Source organism: Hyperolius riggenbachi, chromosome 9 (genome assembly GCF_040937935.1).
Source record: "Hyperolius riggenbachi isolate aHypRig1 chromosome 9, aHypRig1.pri, whole genome shotgun sequence".
NCBI lineage: Eukaryota > Metazoa > Chordata > Amphibia > Anura > Hyperoliidae > Hyperolius > Hyperolius riggenbachi.
The window spans coordinates 262,750,169-262,765,790 of NC_090654.1; the positions used below are offsets into that span (position 1 = coordinate 262,750,169).

The following is a 15,622-nucleotide window of genomic DNA, read 5'->3' on the forward strand; positions in this document are numbered from 1 at the left end:
ACTCCCCGCTGATGGTTCCTGGTGTTATTGCGTTTGACTGTAATTGAACACAGCGCAGGAGAGCTGTGATATGTGTGTTGGCTTGGGGAGATTATTGTACTAGCGTTCCACGCTCAATCTCCTCGAAACCGCCGCGCATGCGCAGTACTGTCACGCCGGTCGCTGTGATGACGCGCAGCAGCCGGCGTAATGACGAAGAGCGTCCCGGTTCAGGAAGTGGGAGCCCGACACCCGGCGCGGGTGACCCCGGTGCGGTATGTGGCGGAGGGACCGGCAGAAGAGCCAGGAGGATGCCGAGGGACCTCCCGACCTACGCTGGGCTGGAGAAAGCCCCAGGTGAGTACCAATTTCATTTATTTTTGCTCCTCAGAGTCCCTTTAACCACCTGAGCGGTCTGGACGAGCTCAGCTCGTCCAACACCGCCGGAGGTCGCCGCTCAGGCCCTGCTGGGCCGATTTTCATCAAATAAAAAGCAGCACACGCAGCCGGCAGTTTGCCAGCCGCGTGTGCTGCCTGATCGCCGCCGCTCTGCGGCGATCCGCCGCGAGCAGCGGCGAAAGAGGGTCCCCCCAGCCGCCTGAGCCCAGCGTAGCCGGAACAAAAAGTTCCGGCCAGCGCTAAGGGCTGGATCGGAGGCGGCTGACGTCAGGACGTCGGCTGACGTCGATGACGTCACTCCGCTCGTCGCTATGGCGACGATATAAGCAAAACAAGGAAGGCCGCTCATTGCGGCCTTCCTTGTTTATTCTGGGCGCCGGAGGCGATCGGAAGATCGCCTCCGGAGCGCCCTCTAGTGGGCTTTCATGCAGCCAACTTTCAGTTGGCTGCATGAAATAGTTTTTTTTTTATTTAAAAAAAACCCTCCCGCAGCCACCCTGGCGATTTAATCAGAACGCCAGGGTGGTTAAACATCACCAGTTGCCTGGCAGTCCTGCTGATCTCTTTGGCTGCAGTAGTGGCTGAATCACACACCAGAAACAAGCATGCAGCTAATCCAGTCTGACTTCAGTCAGAGCACCTGATCTGCATGCTTGTTGAGGGTCTGTGGCTGACAGTATGAGAGACACAAGATCAGCAGGAGAGTCCGGCAACTGGTATTATTTTAAAAGGAAAAATCCATATCCTTCTCAGTTTAGGTTCCCTTTAAAGGACACCTGAACTGAGAGGGATCTAGAGGCTTCCATAATTATTTCATTTTAAACAATCCTGCTGATCTCTTTGGCTGCAGTAGTGTGCATGCTTGATCATGGTCTGTAAGTAAAGTATTAGAGACAGAGGCTCAGCAGGTGAGCCAGGCGATCTGCATTGTTTAAAAGGAAATAAATATGGCTGTCTCTATATCCCTGTTTAGGTGTGCTTTAAGCAGGCTTGGGAGCAGTTCTAGCCCGAAACTCCAAGCTGGCACTTTGCCACCTACACATCGTTTCATGGCTGATCACTCAGTTAGTGTCCTCCATCAGAGTGGTGTTCTGTGTGGCTTCTCCTAGTCTCTCTGTTAAATCCTCACTCAGTGATTGTTGTGTCAAGGGAGACAGAGACTACTAGTATGGAGGCTGCACACAGATGGATGGTGGAACACTGGAGGTGCAAAGTGCCACTCCTGCTGTCACCCACCCAGCCTTCCAGTAGCACTGTAAACTCCCTTTCCTCCATACTCTTCAATTGCACTAGTGTAATCCGTGCTTAAAGGGAACCTAAACTGAGAGGGATATGGATTTTTCCTTTTAAACAATACCAATTGCCAGGCAGCCCTGCTGATCCCTTTGGCTACAGTAGTGTCGGAATCACAGACCTGAAACAAGCATGCAGCTAATACAGTCTGACTTCAGTCAGAGCACCTGATCTGCATGCTTGTTCAGGGGCTGTGGCTGAACGTATTTGAGACACAGGATCAGCAGGAGAGTCAGGCAACTGGTATTATTTTAAAAGGAAAAGTACATATCCTTCTCAGTTTAGGTTCCCTGTAAGGGCTGGTTTCCACTAGTGCGGCGTGCGTCTCGCAGACGCACACCGCACTGAGCGGGTGGGCGGGATCGCAGGCGAATCCCATGAGCCGTGCCATGCACGGCTATGGGATTCGCAGCCTCCGCGGCGAATTCTGCGGGGTGTTCCGGGCGAATCGCTCCCGCAAGCGATTCCGCTGCGGCCCCGTCATCACCTATGGCAGAGTTTCCCCGTGCGAATCATGTGCGGGGAAACTCTGCAGAATCGGCGGCGAAATCGCCGTAGTGGAAACGGGCCCTTAAAGTCCCATACACATACAATCCAATACGCGAAGCGCTCAAGTATTCAAGTGTAGCCTGAAGCAGGCATATGCCACAGGTCCTCTTGAATCGCTATACACCTGTAATAATAAAACCATATAAACAGATCATATTGCAGCTGGAAGGGTTAGCTGATTAATCACCACAGGTGTGATTTGCCAAGAAGCAAACAGACTGGGATGGGAGGGGCCACTACCAGGGTAACTCCTCCCCCCCCCTCCCTTTCTCTCCTGCTCACCAGATATTCCTTCATGCAAAAAGCCAATTATTTTGCTTGCCTAAGTTGACTTTTTGCACGTTTTATAGGATAATGTAAAATTTTAAGCGCAGATTACCCTAGTGCAATTGATCTGTAATTACAGCCATAAAACACTTTCCTCTCAGTAAATGGCTTCTGAGAGCAGAAGAGAGATAAAAAGGGTCACTAGTTCATAAATTTTAGCTCTGGCATACTTCAATGAATATGTCATTGACCAGAGACAATGAAACAGTAAAAACTTAAAAACAAGATTTAAAACTGGAATTTTAGGGAGGATAGATGCAATTTCAATTTTTTTGCATTCAGAATAGTATTTCCAGGGTGCCGTCCTATAAAGATTGTTCAAGACAAACTATTCTTTTTAAATGTGCTACTTTTGTAACATTTGTTTCATGATGTTTAGCAATTTGATCTTTCATGTTGTTCTTGCAACATGCCCGATAATCGCTAAGCATTGCTGATCTTTCATTGTGGCAAACGATAGGTGAACTATATTGTTGCAGAGCGATTGTTTAGGTGATCGGTTCGGGTATAATCTGGGAAATCTTTGAAGGTGGCCACACACAATACAATAAAATGATCCGATTTTACAGCAATTCGATATAAGATCGGATTCTCCAAAAAATCGAAAGCTTTTTTTTTTTTTTTCATTCGAGCGAGAAATCCGATCGGGTTTCCCGTTTTTTATTCGATAAAAGTTGAATGGGAGTGCTTAAATTTTCTGATCAATTTTTATGAAAATTGAATGGTGTGTGTGTGTGTGTGTGTGGTAGATTGCCAGTTTATTAATATACACACCCAAGCAATTTTCTCAGTTTCCAATCATTTTTATCATATTTGGGGAAACATTTAACATAGGTGTGTGGTACATTGGTCAGATTTTTGAAATGTTACAATCGGTCAGAAAAATTTATTGCAATTCTTGAATTGAACAGATATTTAAAAAAAATTGTATAGTGTGTGTGTGGCCACCTTTAGAGAGAGTAAAGCTATGCAGCCACCAACAGTGTTTTATGTGTGTTTTTTTGTTTGCAGTTTGCAGTGCTAATGTGGCTACTGACATATGTTGGAGCTCTGTTCAATGGACTTACACTCCTCATCATGGGTAAGATCTCACATTACAATATACTGCTACATATCTTATGTGGTATGCTGCTTATCTATATGTACACAGAGGAACTGATTACAGTGAATAACTGCTGATCATTAAAGAGAGTCTGAAGCCAGAATAAATCTCGCTTCAGACCTCATAAATAGCAGGGGCATGTGTGCCCCTGCTAAACCGCCGCTATCCCGCGGCTTAACGGGGGTCCCTGATCCCCCAAATCCCCTTGGTGCAGCGGGGGAGCGCTTCCTGGTTGGGGCAGGGCTAACCGCCGCAGCCCTGCCCCACGCGCGGCTGTCAGCGCGTATCTCCGCCTCTCCCCCGCCCCTCTCAGTCTTCCTTCACTGAGAGGGGCGGGGGAGAGGCGGCGATGCGCGTCTGATAGACGTGACTGGAGGCAGGGCTGCAGCGGTTAGCCCTGCCTCCAGGAGCGACCAAATGTACGACCAAGTCTTGCGGGGGGGATTTGGGGGTGAAAGGACCCCCGTTTAGCGGCACGATAGCGGCGGTTTAGCAGTGCCACACATGCCCCTGCTAACTTTGAGCTCTGAAGCGAGATTTATTCTCGCTTCAGAGTCTCTTTAAGCCACTACAGATCGTGTAAGAGGCCCCCAGAATATTTCTTGACTTTAAATCATATAGTATAGAAGTAATTATATCTTCTTTCCATCAATAAACAAAACACATAGGTAGAAATAATTTTAATGATGCACAACAGACAACGCGTTTCACGGGTACAGAATAAAGCAAACCCTGAGAACTCCCCGTGAGAAGATAGACTAGTCCAAAATCTGTCCGATGTTTACTGTCTACTGTAGCCAACGGTAACCCTAGTACAAAAGTAATTTATGGTAAATTTTTTTGCGATAGTGATCCTTTTAGGCTAGTTACACACCAGGACGTTGCGTTTAGGGGACGTTATAGGGCACATAACATGCCCCTAACGCAACGCCTGGTGCTCTCTGATGTGGACGTCGGAGTGAGCCGCGTTGTGCAGCTCACTCTGGCGTCCGTGATGCGTACTCTTGGACGAATGCGGCATCACGTGGTCCCGCCCGGCCAATTGCCGCACAGAGCGGCCGCTCCAGGAAGTAAACCCTACAGGTCACTGAGTGCAGTGAATATTAATTAGCCATGTGCCCGGCCGCTGTCCCCTCCTCCCCAATATGACTGAGCATGTGCAAACAGTCTAACGCGGCTTAGCCGCGTAGAACGCACAGCATGCAGCACTTTGCTGCGTTACAATGTAACGCAACGTGGGCACTGTGAACAGCCCACTTGTGATACATTGCTGTGTGTTGGGAGAGCGCTACAGGCTGCACTAACGTGCGCCTGTAACGTCCCTGTGTGCAAGAAGCCTTAATAAGTCAAACTGTGGCTAGCTGCAGTTACAACCATAGCAGTTTTGTTCTGGGCATTATTGCTCATAAAGTATTTTTTCAGCAAAACTTTTTTTTTTTTTCCCCCCTCCCTTCAGCTATGATTTTATATTTATGTCCATTCTTTTGTGTTTCAGCTGTGGTGTCAATGTTTTCCCTTCCAGCCGTATATGACAAGTACCAGGTAAGGATTCTTGTCAAAATCCAACTCTAATGTGCTACTTTAATGTGAAGGTTTCATTGTTGTTAGTTTTCATTTGATTAATAATGATCATGTGATTGAGGCTGGTTTCACACCAGGACTTTGCGTTTTAGGGGACGTTATGGTCGCATAACGTGCCCCTAACGCAACGCCTGGTGCTCCCTGCTTTGGACGTCAGAGTGAGCCGCGTTGTGCAGCTCACTCTGGCGTCCGTGATGCCGTGATGAGTACTCTTGTGCGCATGTGGCATCACGTGGTCCCGCCGGCCAATCGCTGCACAGAGCGGCCGCTCCAGGAAGTAAACACTGCACGTCACTGAGTGCAGTGAATATTAATTAGCCATGTGCCTGGCCGCTCTCCGCTCCTCCCCAACGTTACTGAGCATGTGCAAGCAGTCTAACGCGCCTCTGCCGCTTAGAAAGTACTGCATGCAGTACGTTGTCTGGTGGCGCAGCGTTACTATGTAACGCAACGTGGGCACTGTGAACAGCCCATTGATTTTTCATTACTGTGCGGTGGGGTGCGTTACAGGCTGCTCTAACGTGCGCCTGTAACGTCCCACTGTGAAACCAGCCTTAGAGTGGCCAATGTGTTCTCTACTTACTGTTATGAACTGGGGCAGAAGGGGTTAAAATATAAAGCATGCTGTGACTGTCCCCTGATAATATAGGGAGTTTACCTATGCCTTCCATAAACTTAGATTTCAGGCAACTATCGTGAAGCTTACTGTTTCCTCCACCAGGCCAGCTAGGCAAATGGTCAGAACAAAGTCAGCAGTAGCAGCTTGCATAACTCCTTAGTGTAGTTCTCATTTATTATTATCATTTAGTATTTATATTGCGCCGGCATCTTCCGCAGGCGCTGTACAAAGTATATAACTTATCTGTATGTGTTTGGGATGTGGGAGGAAACAGGAGTTACATAGTTACATAGTTACATAGTTACATAGTTACATAGTTACATAGTTACATAGTTACATAGTTACATAGTTACATAGTTACATAGTTACATAGTTACATAGTTACATAGTTACATAGTTACATAGTTACATAGTTACATAGTTACATAGTTGCATAGTTGCATAGTTGCATAGTTGCATAGTTACATAGTTACATAGTTACATAGTTACATAGTTACATAGTTGCATAGTTATTTTGGTTGAAAAAAGACATACGTCCATGGAGTTCAACCAGTACAAAGTACAACTCCAGCCTCCTCCCTCACATATCCCTGTTAATCCAGAGGAAGGCGAAAAACCCTTACAAGGCATGGCCCAATTAGCCCCAAAAGGGAAAAATTCCTTCCTGACTCCAGATGGCAATCAGATAAAATCCCTGGATCAACATCCCTGGATCACTTCCTCCGGAGTGTCCGGAGGAAACCCACACAGACACAGGGAGAACATACAAACTCCATGCAGATAGTGGCCTGGCTGGGATTCAAACTTGGGACCCAGCGCTGCAAGGCGACAGTGCTATCCACTATGCCACCGTGCTGCCCATTTAACCTCCTTAGTGCTTATCACGAGTCCAGCTCAGGGTGGAAAAAACAAGCTAGAAACGGTTATCCCGAGCTGAACTAGTTGTAGCTGCCCGATCTATGCAGAGCAATGCGCACAGCGGGCGTTTTTACTCACTTCCAGGGGGATCCAGACGTCGGCCACCATTCTTCTTCCTCTGCTTCCCCCTGGTGAGGTCGTGGTCTGTAGTCATGACGACAGCCGGCAATCTCACTATAGGGTTACAGTGCCACCCAGAGGACGGAGGGAGAACTGCAGCGCTGGATCCCAGGTAGGTGAGTGAGTGCTGGACTGCTGCAGATCTCTCTGCGGTGTGATATATTTTTTTTTCCAGGCCTTAGGCCCTAAAGGGTCTAAAAGCATGCTAAAAAATTGCACCACTTTTAGACCCTAATATCCAGAAACAATCTGCTAAGGGGGTTAATGCATTTTCCCAACGAACAATGATCTTTGCTTTTCAAAATGGCTTCAAAACAGAGAGGGCATGTTTGGGACTGAATAAGAGACATCTTTGAAGGTCTAAATCTACAGGATGCTGAATTACTGGTGTTCTCTAAAGTTTCTTTAAAGTTCCTACCATTGTCTGTGGTTTCCTGTGTCCTCCCATCCCTCATCATTGACTGCGGGGCAGTTGAAGCCTTTACTGTAGGTGGGCGGAGCTTCAGCCGCCCGCGTGTTTGGCAGCGGTTTCTCACTGAAGTGACTGTCTGATCCTGCGTGCCCTTCCCAGATGGTAGGGGGAACCGAGCTCTCACACTGACAGATGAGCCGGATCGTACGTTGTCCGTTACAGCGTCATGGAAGAGCCAAGCCACTGGAAGCTAGAGCGAGAGGCTGCACACTGAAGCCGAGTGAGATTGCCCCAGTATTAAGGGCCAATTGCGGAGTTGTTTTTGAACTGTCTGCATTGTTGTGAGACCCCATTATCAAATCGGGAGATCCTAAAACACATTACAACTACTAATGGCTGACTCTATGGGGGCCCTCCGACTCCAGTGTTTTGCACCGTACACTTTAGTGTATGCATGCACAGATAAATGTGGGTTTTTTAATACCTCTGGCCAGAGAAAAGGAAATTGCCCTAATTACATAACTTTGTTTTGCCAAACTTTCTATCTTATGAAGCTATCTGCATTCAATTGTTTTTAATGTTTGTATTTTTGGTGCATAATCAGCTAGTATTATATATGGTATGTCTCACTTGGAATTGGTCTATTGTTGAAATATTAAAATATGCAACTTTTAGGTAACACTATAACCTTTTGCTTGGCGTGTATGTATATATGTAACAATCCCTGGAGAAGCAGCTGCGGGCAGTCTGGATGCCTCCGTGGCTGCTTCGGTTTCCCTGTCAGACATGTCTCCCGTCCCTCTGGCGTCTAGCACGCCGAGGAGGGGGCTGTCAGTGGCTCACAGAGTAGCTTTGCGCGCACAGACGAGACCTTTATGCGGGAAGGAGGCGCGTCAGCTGACCGGCCGGTCGGGTGACGTCAGCGGAGACTCTCGGCGTCTTCGATTGGCTGATGAGCGGAGGCATGGCCGAGGGGTCTCCTCCGCTTCTTAAGCAGCATGGAATCACTTGCAAAGTGTCTGCTGTTGCGTACGTGTTAGCACTCAGACCCTTAGATAGATCCGGTGTGCTTTGATCCGGGAGGAAACCGGGGATTTCACACAAGACTAGGATTTATTTCTGTTATTGATTTATATATTACTTGATAATCTGTGTATGACTCTGGCTCTCTTCCGACTTTGTTCTCGCCTTACGATTTAGTACTTTAGCCCTTCTGATTCCTGTTGCTAACTCTGCATGTTACATCTCTATCCTTTTGCCTGCCGATTTCGTACCGTATCTTCCTGTCTGTTGCCAAACCTATTTTGTCTGACCTCTCTACTCGCCAGTGAGCCCTTGTCACTGTTGAGGTTCTTTGCTGTTAGTTCTCACCAGCTCCTCTGGTGAAGTTCATTACAGATAGTACCCACCAGCTCCTCTGGTGAGGTTCTGCTAAAACGTATCTGTATTACAGTTGCACCAAGCACGTTACACCTGTTACACCTTTTGTATTTGTTGTCATGGCAGCTTCTGATATACCAGCATTATAGGTGATTCTGCAGATCATCTTATAATCAGGTATATATCTGCATTATTGGTGATACTGCAGATCACCTCATAATCACAATTCTGCCTTTTGCTGACACCAATCGTTACAATATATTAGAGATTATTTAAGGTTGTGTTACTCCCAGTATGTTTCCTTAATTGGGTAGGAAGTGCATATATGAAACAATATAGACCTGTGCTAGTTGAATACTTTACTGTTGTCTTGAAACAATGCACTTCCACGGTGCATGCGCAAATTCACAAACCACACCTGTCCAGTGAAGAATCTCCTTGTGCACATATTCTTACCTTCATGCATGAGTGATACCTTTTAGTGAGCATGCGAGGTTCGTGAACTCGCACATGCACATTGGGCAAGCACTGGTGTGGACTGGGAGGGGCACAGGAAGCCACAAGACATTTATATTGCGCTTTTCTCTGGTGGACTCCAAGCGCTTGAGCTGCAGGCACTAGGTGGCGCTCAGTAGGCAGCAGCAGAGTTAGGGTGTCTTGCTCATAGTCTCCTACTGAAAAGGTGCTGGTAGGGCCTGTTTAAGACTTTTTGCTGCCTGAGGAAAACTTGTGAGCATGCGCCCCCTCCCAATTTGGAATGATCGCACAGCACCCAACAATTTACTCTGCTTCATTCAATGTTCTCACATGACATGCTGCAGCTCAACACAATATCACACTGGCTGGCTGTGAGTCTGTGACAAACAAACTGCTCACCCTCAGCCACTCTACTCCTCCTCAGTCAGGACAGCAGTGCCACCTCCTCCCTTCTGCTGTGCATGTCAAAGGAAACACTGCTGCTCTCCTGCCTCCCCCCTCCTCACTCACTGTCAGACTCCTCACACAGCACAACAAGCTGCTTTTCCCCAATGATGACCTCTTCACCTCACTCTCCTCTAATTTCTCATCCTATTGTGACTGCATGCTGTTAGTGTAAACACAGTACAAACATGCTGCCTCTGTACTCTCTACCGCCTGATGCAAATGTTTCACCTTGCTTCATGAGAGAACCAGCCCTAGGTGCCGGCTTACTGAACAGGAAGAGCCGAGATTTGAACTCAGGTCTCCTGTGCTGAGGCAGAGCCCTTAACCAGTACACTATCCAACCACTAAGCGGAAAGGAAACGCAACAAATGTTATTTTAAACCTGCCATTTTTTTCATGTAGATAGGTCTGTACATTTAGGCAGGGGTCGCACTTACCAAAATAATGTACGATTTTCCGCAGTGCAAAAACGCACAGAATGCTTCCCAATGCAGAATCGCAGTGCAGTGGGTGTAATGTACGTTTTCCCGCTATGAGGAAAAAAATACTGGCAGTGGTGCTTTTTTCTGCTGCCAGCTGGCTAACGGACAAAACTGAGCAGACACCACAGATTTCCATGAAAAAACAGCCATCTTCTGAGGATCAAGTGTGACCCCAGCCTGATGTGTAAAGTTCTATAGTAGATGTGGGTGGTTTTAGCATTTAATGTGATTTGGATTTATTATTTAATGCTACAAGACGCAAACTAATACAGCAACTCCTCTCTTGTACTTTTTTCTAGGAACAGATTGACCAGTATCTCGGACTTGTGAGGACAAACATGAATATGATTGTGACAAAGTAAGTTGATGGAGTATAACTTTTCCTTTGACCTACATGCTATGCTACATCTGCAGTTTCTCCTCTTATATGGAGAGGACACGTGAGCCAGTCCTCTTCTCTGACCGGAAGTCCTATTCTCTGACCAGCAGGCCTGTTCTCTGAGGGCAGTTCTCTGACCGGTGTTGTGTCTGATTACGCTGCCTGTGGATTTGCGCTGCCCCGCATGCGCAGTAGGAGACTGTGCGGCCACATTTCCTATTTCATAATGCTGCTGGTGGTAACATAATAAATATCTCAGCTTCCACACAGCCTACACTCCTCAAATTTTCAGGGTAGGGAGGGGATCCCCCGAACTACCTCTATACCAAATTGCAGCCCCCAAGCCCCAATGGTTCCCGAGATAGGTTTCTGTAATCTATCTCCAGAACCAGCGGGGCTCGGGGGCTGCAATTTTGTATAGAGGTAGTTCGGGGGATCCCCTCCCTACCCTGAAAATTTGAGGAGTGTATGATGTGTGGGAGCGGAGATATTTATTATGTTACCTTCAGCAGCATGCGTGCTACTCAGTGAGGAGGGGAGCTTCCGGGCAGCGCAATCAGACATTACACCGGCAGGCCTGTTCTGATCCCATCTGTGGTCATCATGCAGCAGCTTCTTCACTCCTTCCACAACTTTCCCAATGTAGTTTAGTGAAAACAGACATGGAATTATTCATTAACATGATGACACGTCATTGCATTCCAGCGGTTCTGGAGGTGTGGCTAGCTCACAGAGACAACAAGGGATAATTTGCATATTCGGCAGTGGTGCATCGTGGGAGACATCATATGCTCACTCCAACCTGAATTATCGCAAATATCTTCTGTTTTAAGAAGGCAAACTTCTGTTTTGCATTTAGTAAGGAGGCTTTTTGGTCTTTCAGTCCCTTGCACACTCTGGATTTATTTAGATCTGTGTTGGGCCACATACACACACCAGACTATGGTCTTTTGAAAATGAAAGATCACAGACCAAATTTACCCCCTTCCATGTAGTAGGCGAGCCATACCTACAGTCTATTCTATGGAGCTGAACTCGCCATCAGAAAAAAATCTTTGCAAGATGCTTCACACAAAGATGCTGTAGACATTCAAAAGATCAGTTCCTGCAAAAGATCCGTTCCTGCAAATTGCATTCATAGTTTATAAGATCTGCAGATCATCATACACACCTTTTTAAAGCCAATGGGTACCACTGTAAAAAATAAAGTCAGATACTCACCTAAGGAGAGGGAAGGCTCGGTCCTAATGAGCCTTCCCTCTCCTCTCCCGGTGCCCTCGGTGCTGCGCTGGCTCCCCCGTTCGCGTCCGCCGCCGCAGGGACTTCGGAAGTCTTCGGGAGCACTCGGGCTCCCGAGGACGGGGCCACTCCATACTACGTACGCGCGAGCGCGTCATAGAGGGCGCTCGCGCATGCGTAGTATGGAGCGGCCCCGTTCTCGGGAGCCCGAAGGCTTCCGAAAGCTCCCTTCGGCATGCGGAAGTGGCAGTATTTGACCGAACTGGTCGAATACTGCCACGGGGGATCCTGCGCGGGACCGGGCGAGGAGAGGGAAGGCTCATTAGGACCGAGCCTTCCCTCTCCTTAGGTGAGTATCTGACTTTTTCTTTTTTCAAACGGTAAACATTCACTTTAACTGACATTCATCTGCAGATCTGAAAATCCATCCTGGTGGATCTGATCTGATAGACTATGAATGCATTTTGCAGGAACAGATCTTTTGCAGGAACAGATCTTTTGCAGGAACAGATCTTTTGCAGATACTGATCTTTTGAATGTCTACAGCATCTTTGTGTGAAGCATCTTGCAAAGATTTGTATCTGATGGGGAGTTTAGCTCCATAGAATAAACTGTGTAGATATGGCTCTCCTACTACATGGAAGGGGATAACATTGGTCTGTGATCTTTCATTTTCAAAAGACTATGGTCTGATGTGTGTATGAGCCTTTGGACTGTTTTTGCCTGAATTTCTATGAAAAACAATCACCCCCTCTTTTCATGAAGCTGCCCCCTTCCTTTCTTTAGGGCAAATCTTCACTAGATATGTGACCTGGGAAATAAATGTCTCAATAATATTTAGATCATTATATACTATATTATATACTACAATAAATGTAACGTATATAGTGCACAGTGCTTCTGTAGTGCTTTTCAATCACTTACCTGTGATGTATAGTATTTTCGCAGAATCCAGGAAACTTCTGCCTTACATCCTATTTATAACTTAAAACAAGATGTGTACTTTAGGGCAATTATTTGTACTTCCTGTTACTGGATATTGTATTTCCACATCTTTTGTAATTTAAAGGGCATCTGAAGTGGGATATGGAGGCTGCCATATTCACTTCCTTAAAGAGACTCCGTAACAAAAATTGCATCCTGTTTTTTTATCATCCTACAAGTTCCAAAAGCTATTCTAATGTGTTCTGGCTTACTGCAGCACTTTCTGTATATCACAGTCTCTGTAATAAATCAATGTATCTTTCCCCTGTCAGACTTGTCGGCCTGTGTCTGGAAGGCTGCCAAGTTCTTCAGTGTTGTGGTTCTGCTATGAACTCCCCCTTCCAGGCCCCTCTATGCACACTGCCTGTGTATTTAGATTAGGGCAGCTTCTCTCTTCTCTCTTATCTTTTACAAGCTGGATAAATCGTTCTCTGAGCTGGCTGGGCTTTCACATACTGAGGAAATTCAGACAAGGGCAAAGCTGTTTGCAGGGAGAAAAGAGCAGCCTGAAACTTCAGTGCATGAGAGATGCAGGGGGAAAGAAAGACACAAATGATCTCTTGAGATTCAAAAGGAAGGGTGTATACAGCCTGCTTGTGTATGGATGTATTTTCTATGTGTGGACATGCTGTACATCAACCTACTTCCTGTTTTGGTGGCCATTTTGTTTGTTTATAAACAAACTTTTTAAAACTGTTTTTAACCACTTTTAATGCGGCGGGGAGCGGCGAAATTGTGACAGAGGGTAATAGGAGATGTCCCCTAACGCACTGGTATGTTTACTTTTGTGCGATTTTAACAATACAGATTCTCTTTAAACAATACCAGTTGCCTGGCCATCCTGCTAATCATTCTGACATCAGTAGTGTCTGAATCACACACCTTAATCAAGCATGCAGCTAATGGTGTTAGATTTTTGTCAGAAACATCTGATCTGCATTCAGGGTCTATGGCTAAGAGCGTCAGCAGGGCAGCCAGGCACTTTGCAATGTTTAAAAGGAAATGAATATGGGCTTATTTGGCTCCTGTACTGCTGCATAGCTGCAGCCCGAACCGCTAACCAGTGCTATGCACAGCTATAGAGATTTAGCTGCATGGAAATAGGCGAGCGCCTGCACAGTAGAGTGGACCTGACCCAGCTTGGCTATTTACGACAGATCCCGAGCGGTAAGCCAATAGTGCACAGTTAGGTCGCTGTCAATATTATTGTGGCTGTTTCTGCGGGGGAACCAGTTACCAGGTATACTTGTAATGTTCTATCAACTGAATTTTGATGATTTTGACCAACCTTTTGATAAAAAGGTATCAGTCGGACAGGTTGAAAATTGTGGGTCAATCGGGGGCAAATGAAGGGCCCATAGCATTCCACTGCATTGAATAGTGCAACACTGCAGTTTGATAAATTTTTCAATAAATTCACTGCCAGAACCTATTAAAAGTTGACGTGCTTTGTGTTATGGAATCCGTTCTGAGTCCATCCCTTTCAGAAAGGGATTGATCAGTTTGGAACATTGGGTGGAACTCTATATATAAATGGCCCGCTTAAAGGTCAACTGAGGTGAGAAACAGTCAATTTCCTGTTGATCCGATCTGCTTCTGATTTAGAAAGGGGTCCATTTTTGTGCAGTACTGATCTCTAAATCAATCCCTTTCTCAATCGGAAGCTGATCAGTTATGCTGGACGTTATCGATTGACTGGGAAATTTCCCATTGGATCTGACGGGGAAAATTGCATGGTTTGTATCAGGCATACGATGGTAACCTTTTTTAATAAGCTTGCTGACAATCTAGACACAGATTCCATTTTCATGCCAACATCTATTTTTTCTTTTGCAGGATCCAAGCCAAAATCCCAGGTACCAAACAGAAGGAGTAACGACTAGAAAACAAAGTCTCTACAAAATCAAGTCAACCCCTGGTACATTGTGTGAAGTCTAACGTGGAAGCAACCGTGTTCTACACTTTACTTACCAATCTATTGCACCATTCTCACACCGTGTTCCCTGAAACATCCTAAAAACAAAAATCAAAAAAAAAAATCAAAAACTTCGAGATGCGGCTCCTCCAAAGCTGCTTCCGTGCTCTTAAAATACTCGCAATCGGCCGTGTAAAGCACTCGAGTATAGTGAAGAGATACAAAAAAAGTGTACTAGATGTGTTTCTTTTCTGTGTTGCTTACAAGTGCATGACATTGGGAGCCTAAGTATTTTTTTTTTCTTTTTATAATTTATTATCCTTTGTTTTTCTTTTAGTGTTTTTTTCTGCTGACTCTTGGCAGCGCTTCTATAACTTAATGTGACGTACGGCTTAGGGCTTCATCGCTTCGGGGCATTGATGCGACCGACCTGCTTCATTGTCCCTGGGCTCGCTGGTGGGAGTACTTTCGATGATATGAATATATATATAAATATACGTAGAACTGTAGACTAATGTTTCGTGTTTTCCAGCACAAGTGAAATCAGCGTGCGGTATTTCTCTCTCTCTCTCTCTCTCTCTCTCTCTCTCTCCGTTTTTTTGTATGAATTTGCGGTTGTACGGGATCGGGGTAAACCACAAAAAACATTCTGATTTCCATGTATGGTATCTTGCCAGTTCCAGCTTGTTTAGTTTATTATACAGTTTGTATTCCATTCTCTGTAGTTCCTAGAGAACTCATGGACTCTTGAATATTTGCACTTATGATGTACTTGACACTGAATGCATATAATACTAATAATAATAAAATGTCACTAAATGTATACGGTTCTATTTGTTGAGCTTGTAAGATTCTACCAAAACACATCATAGCGGTGTCTGAAAGTGACGATGATCATGTGATCTTCTACCGATATTTTATTTATTGCACAAAGAAGAGCATACTCACTGTATCTTATCTGCTGGTTTTATGAACCTCGATATTTCAATACAAATGGGAATAAACTCTGATTCTTGCCAA

At 45.8% G+C, this 15,622-nt stretch overlaps 1 protein-coding gene across 2 annotated transcripts in view; it reads left to right on the forward strand.

The window, feature by feature from the left end:
* The window catches only part of RTN1 (reticulon 1), a 283,915-nt gene extending 268,293 nt beyond the window's left edge, over positions 1 to 15,622 (forward strand). For both annotated transcript variants that reach the window (XM_068254434.1, XM_068254435.1), the window contains 4 exons: positions 3,559 to 3,628; positions 5,145 to 5,191; positions 10,385 to 10,443; positions 14,524 to 15,622. In XM_068254434.1, the coding sequence (XP_068110535.1) occupies positions 3,559 to 3,628; positions 5,145 to 5,191; positions 10,385 to 10,443; positions 14,524 to 14,563 (216 nt within the window). In that variant the 3' untranslated portion in view covers positions 14,564 to 15,622. The remainder of the gene's footprint in view (positions 1 to 3,558; positions 3,629 to 5,144; positions 5,192 to 10,384; positions 10,444 to 14,523) is intronic.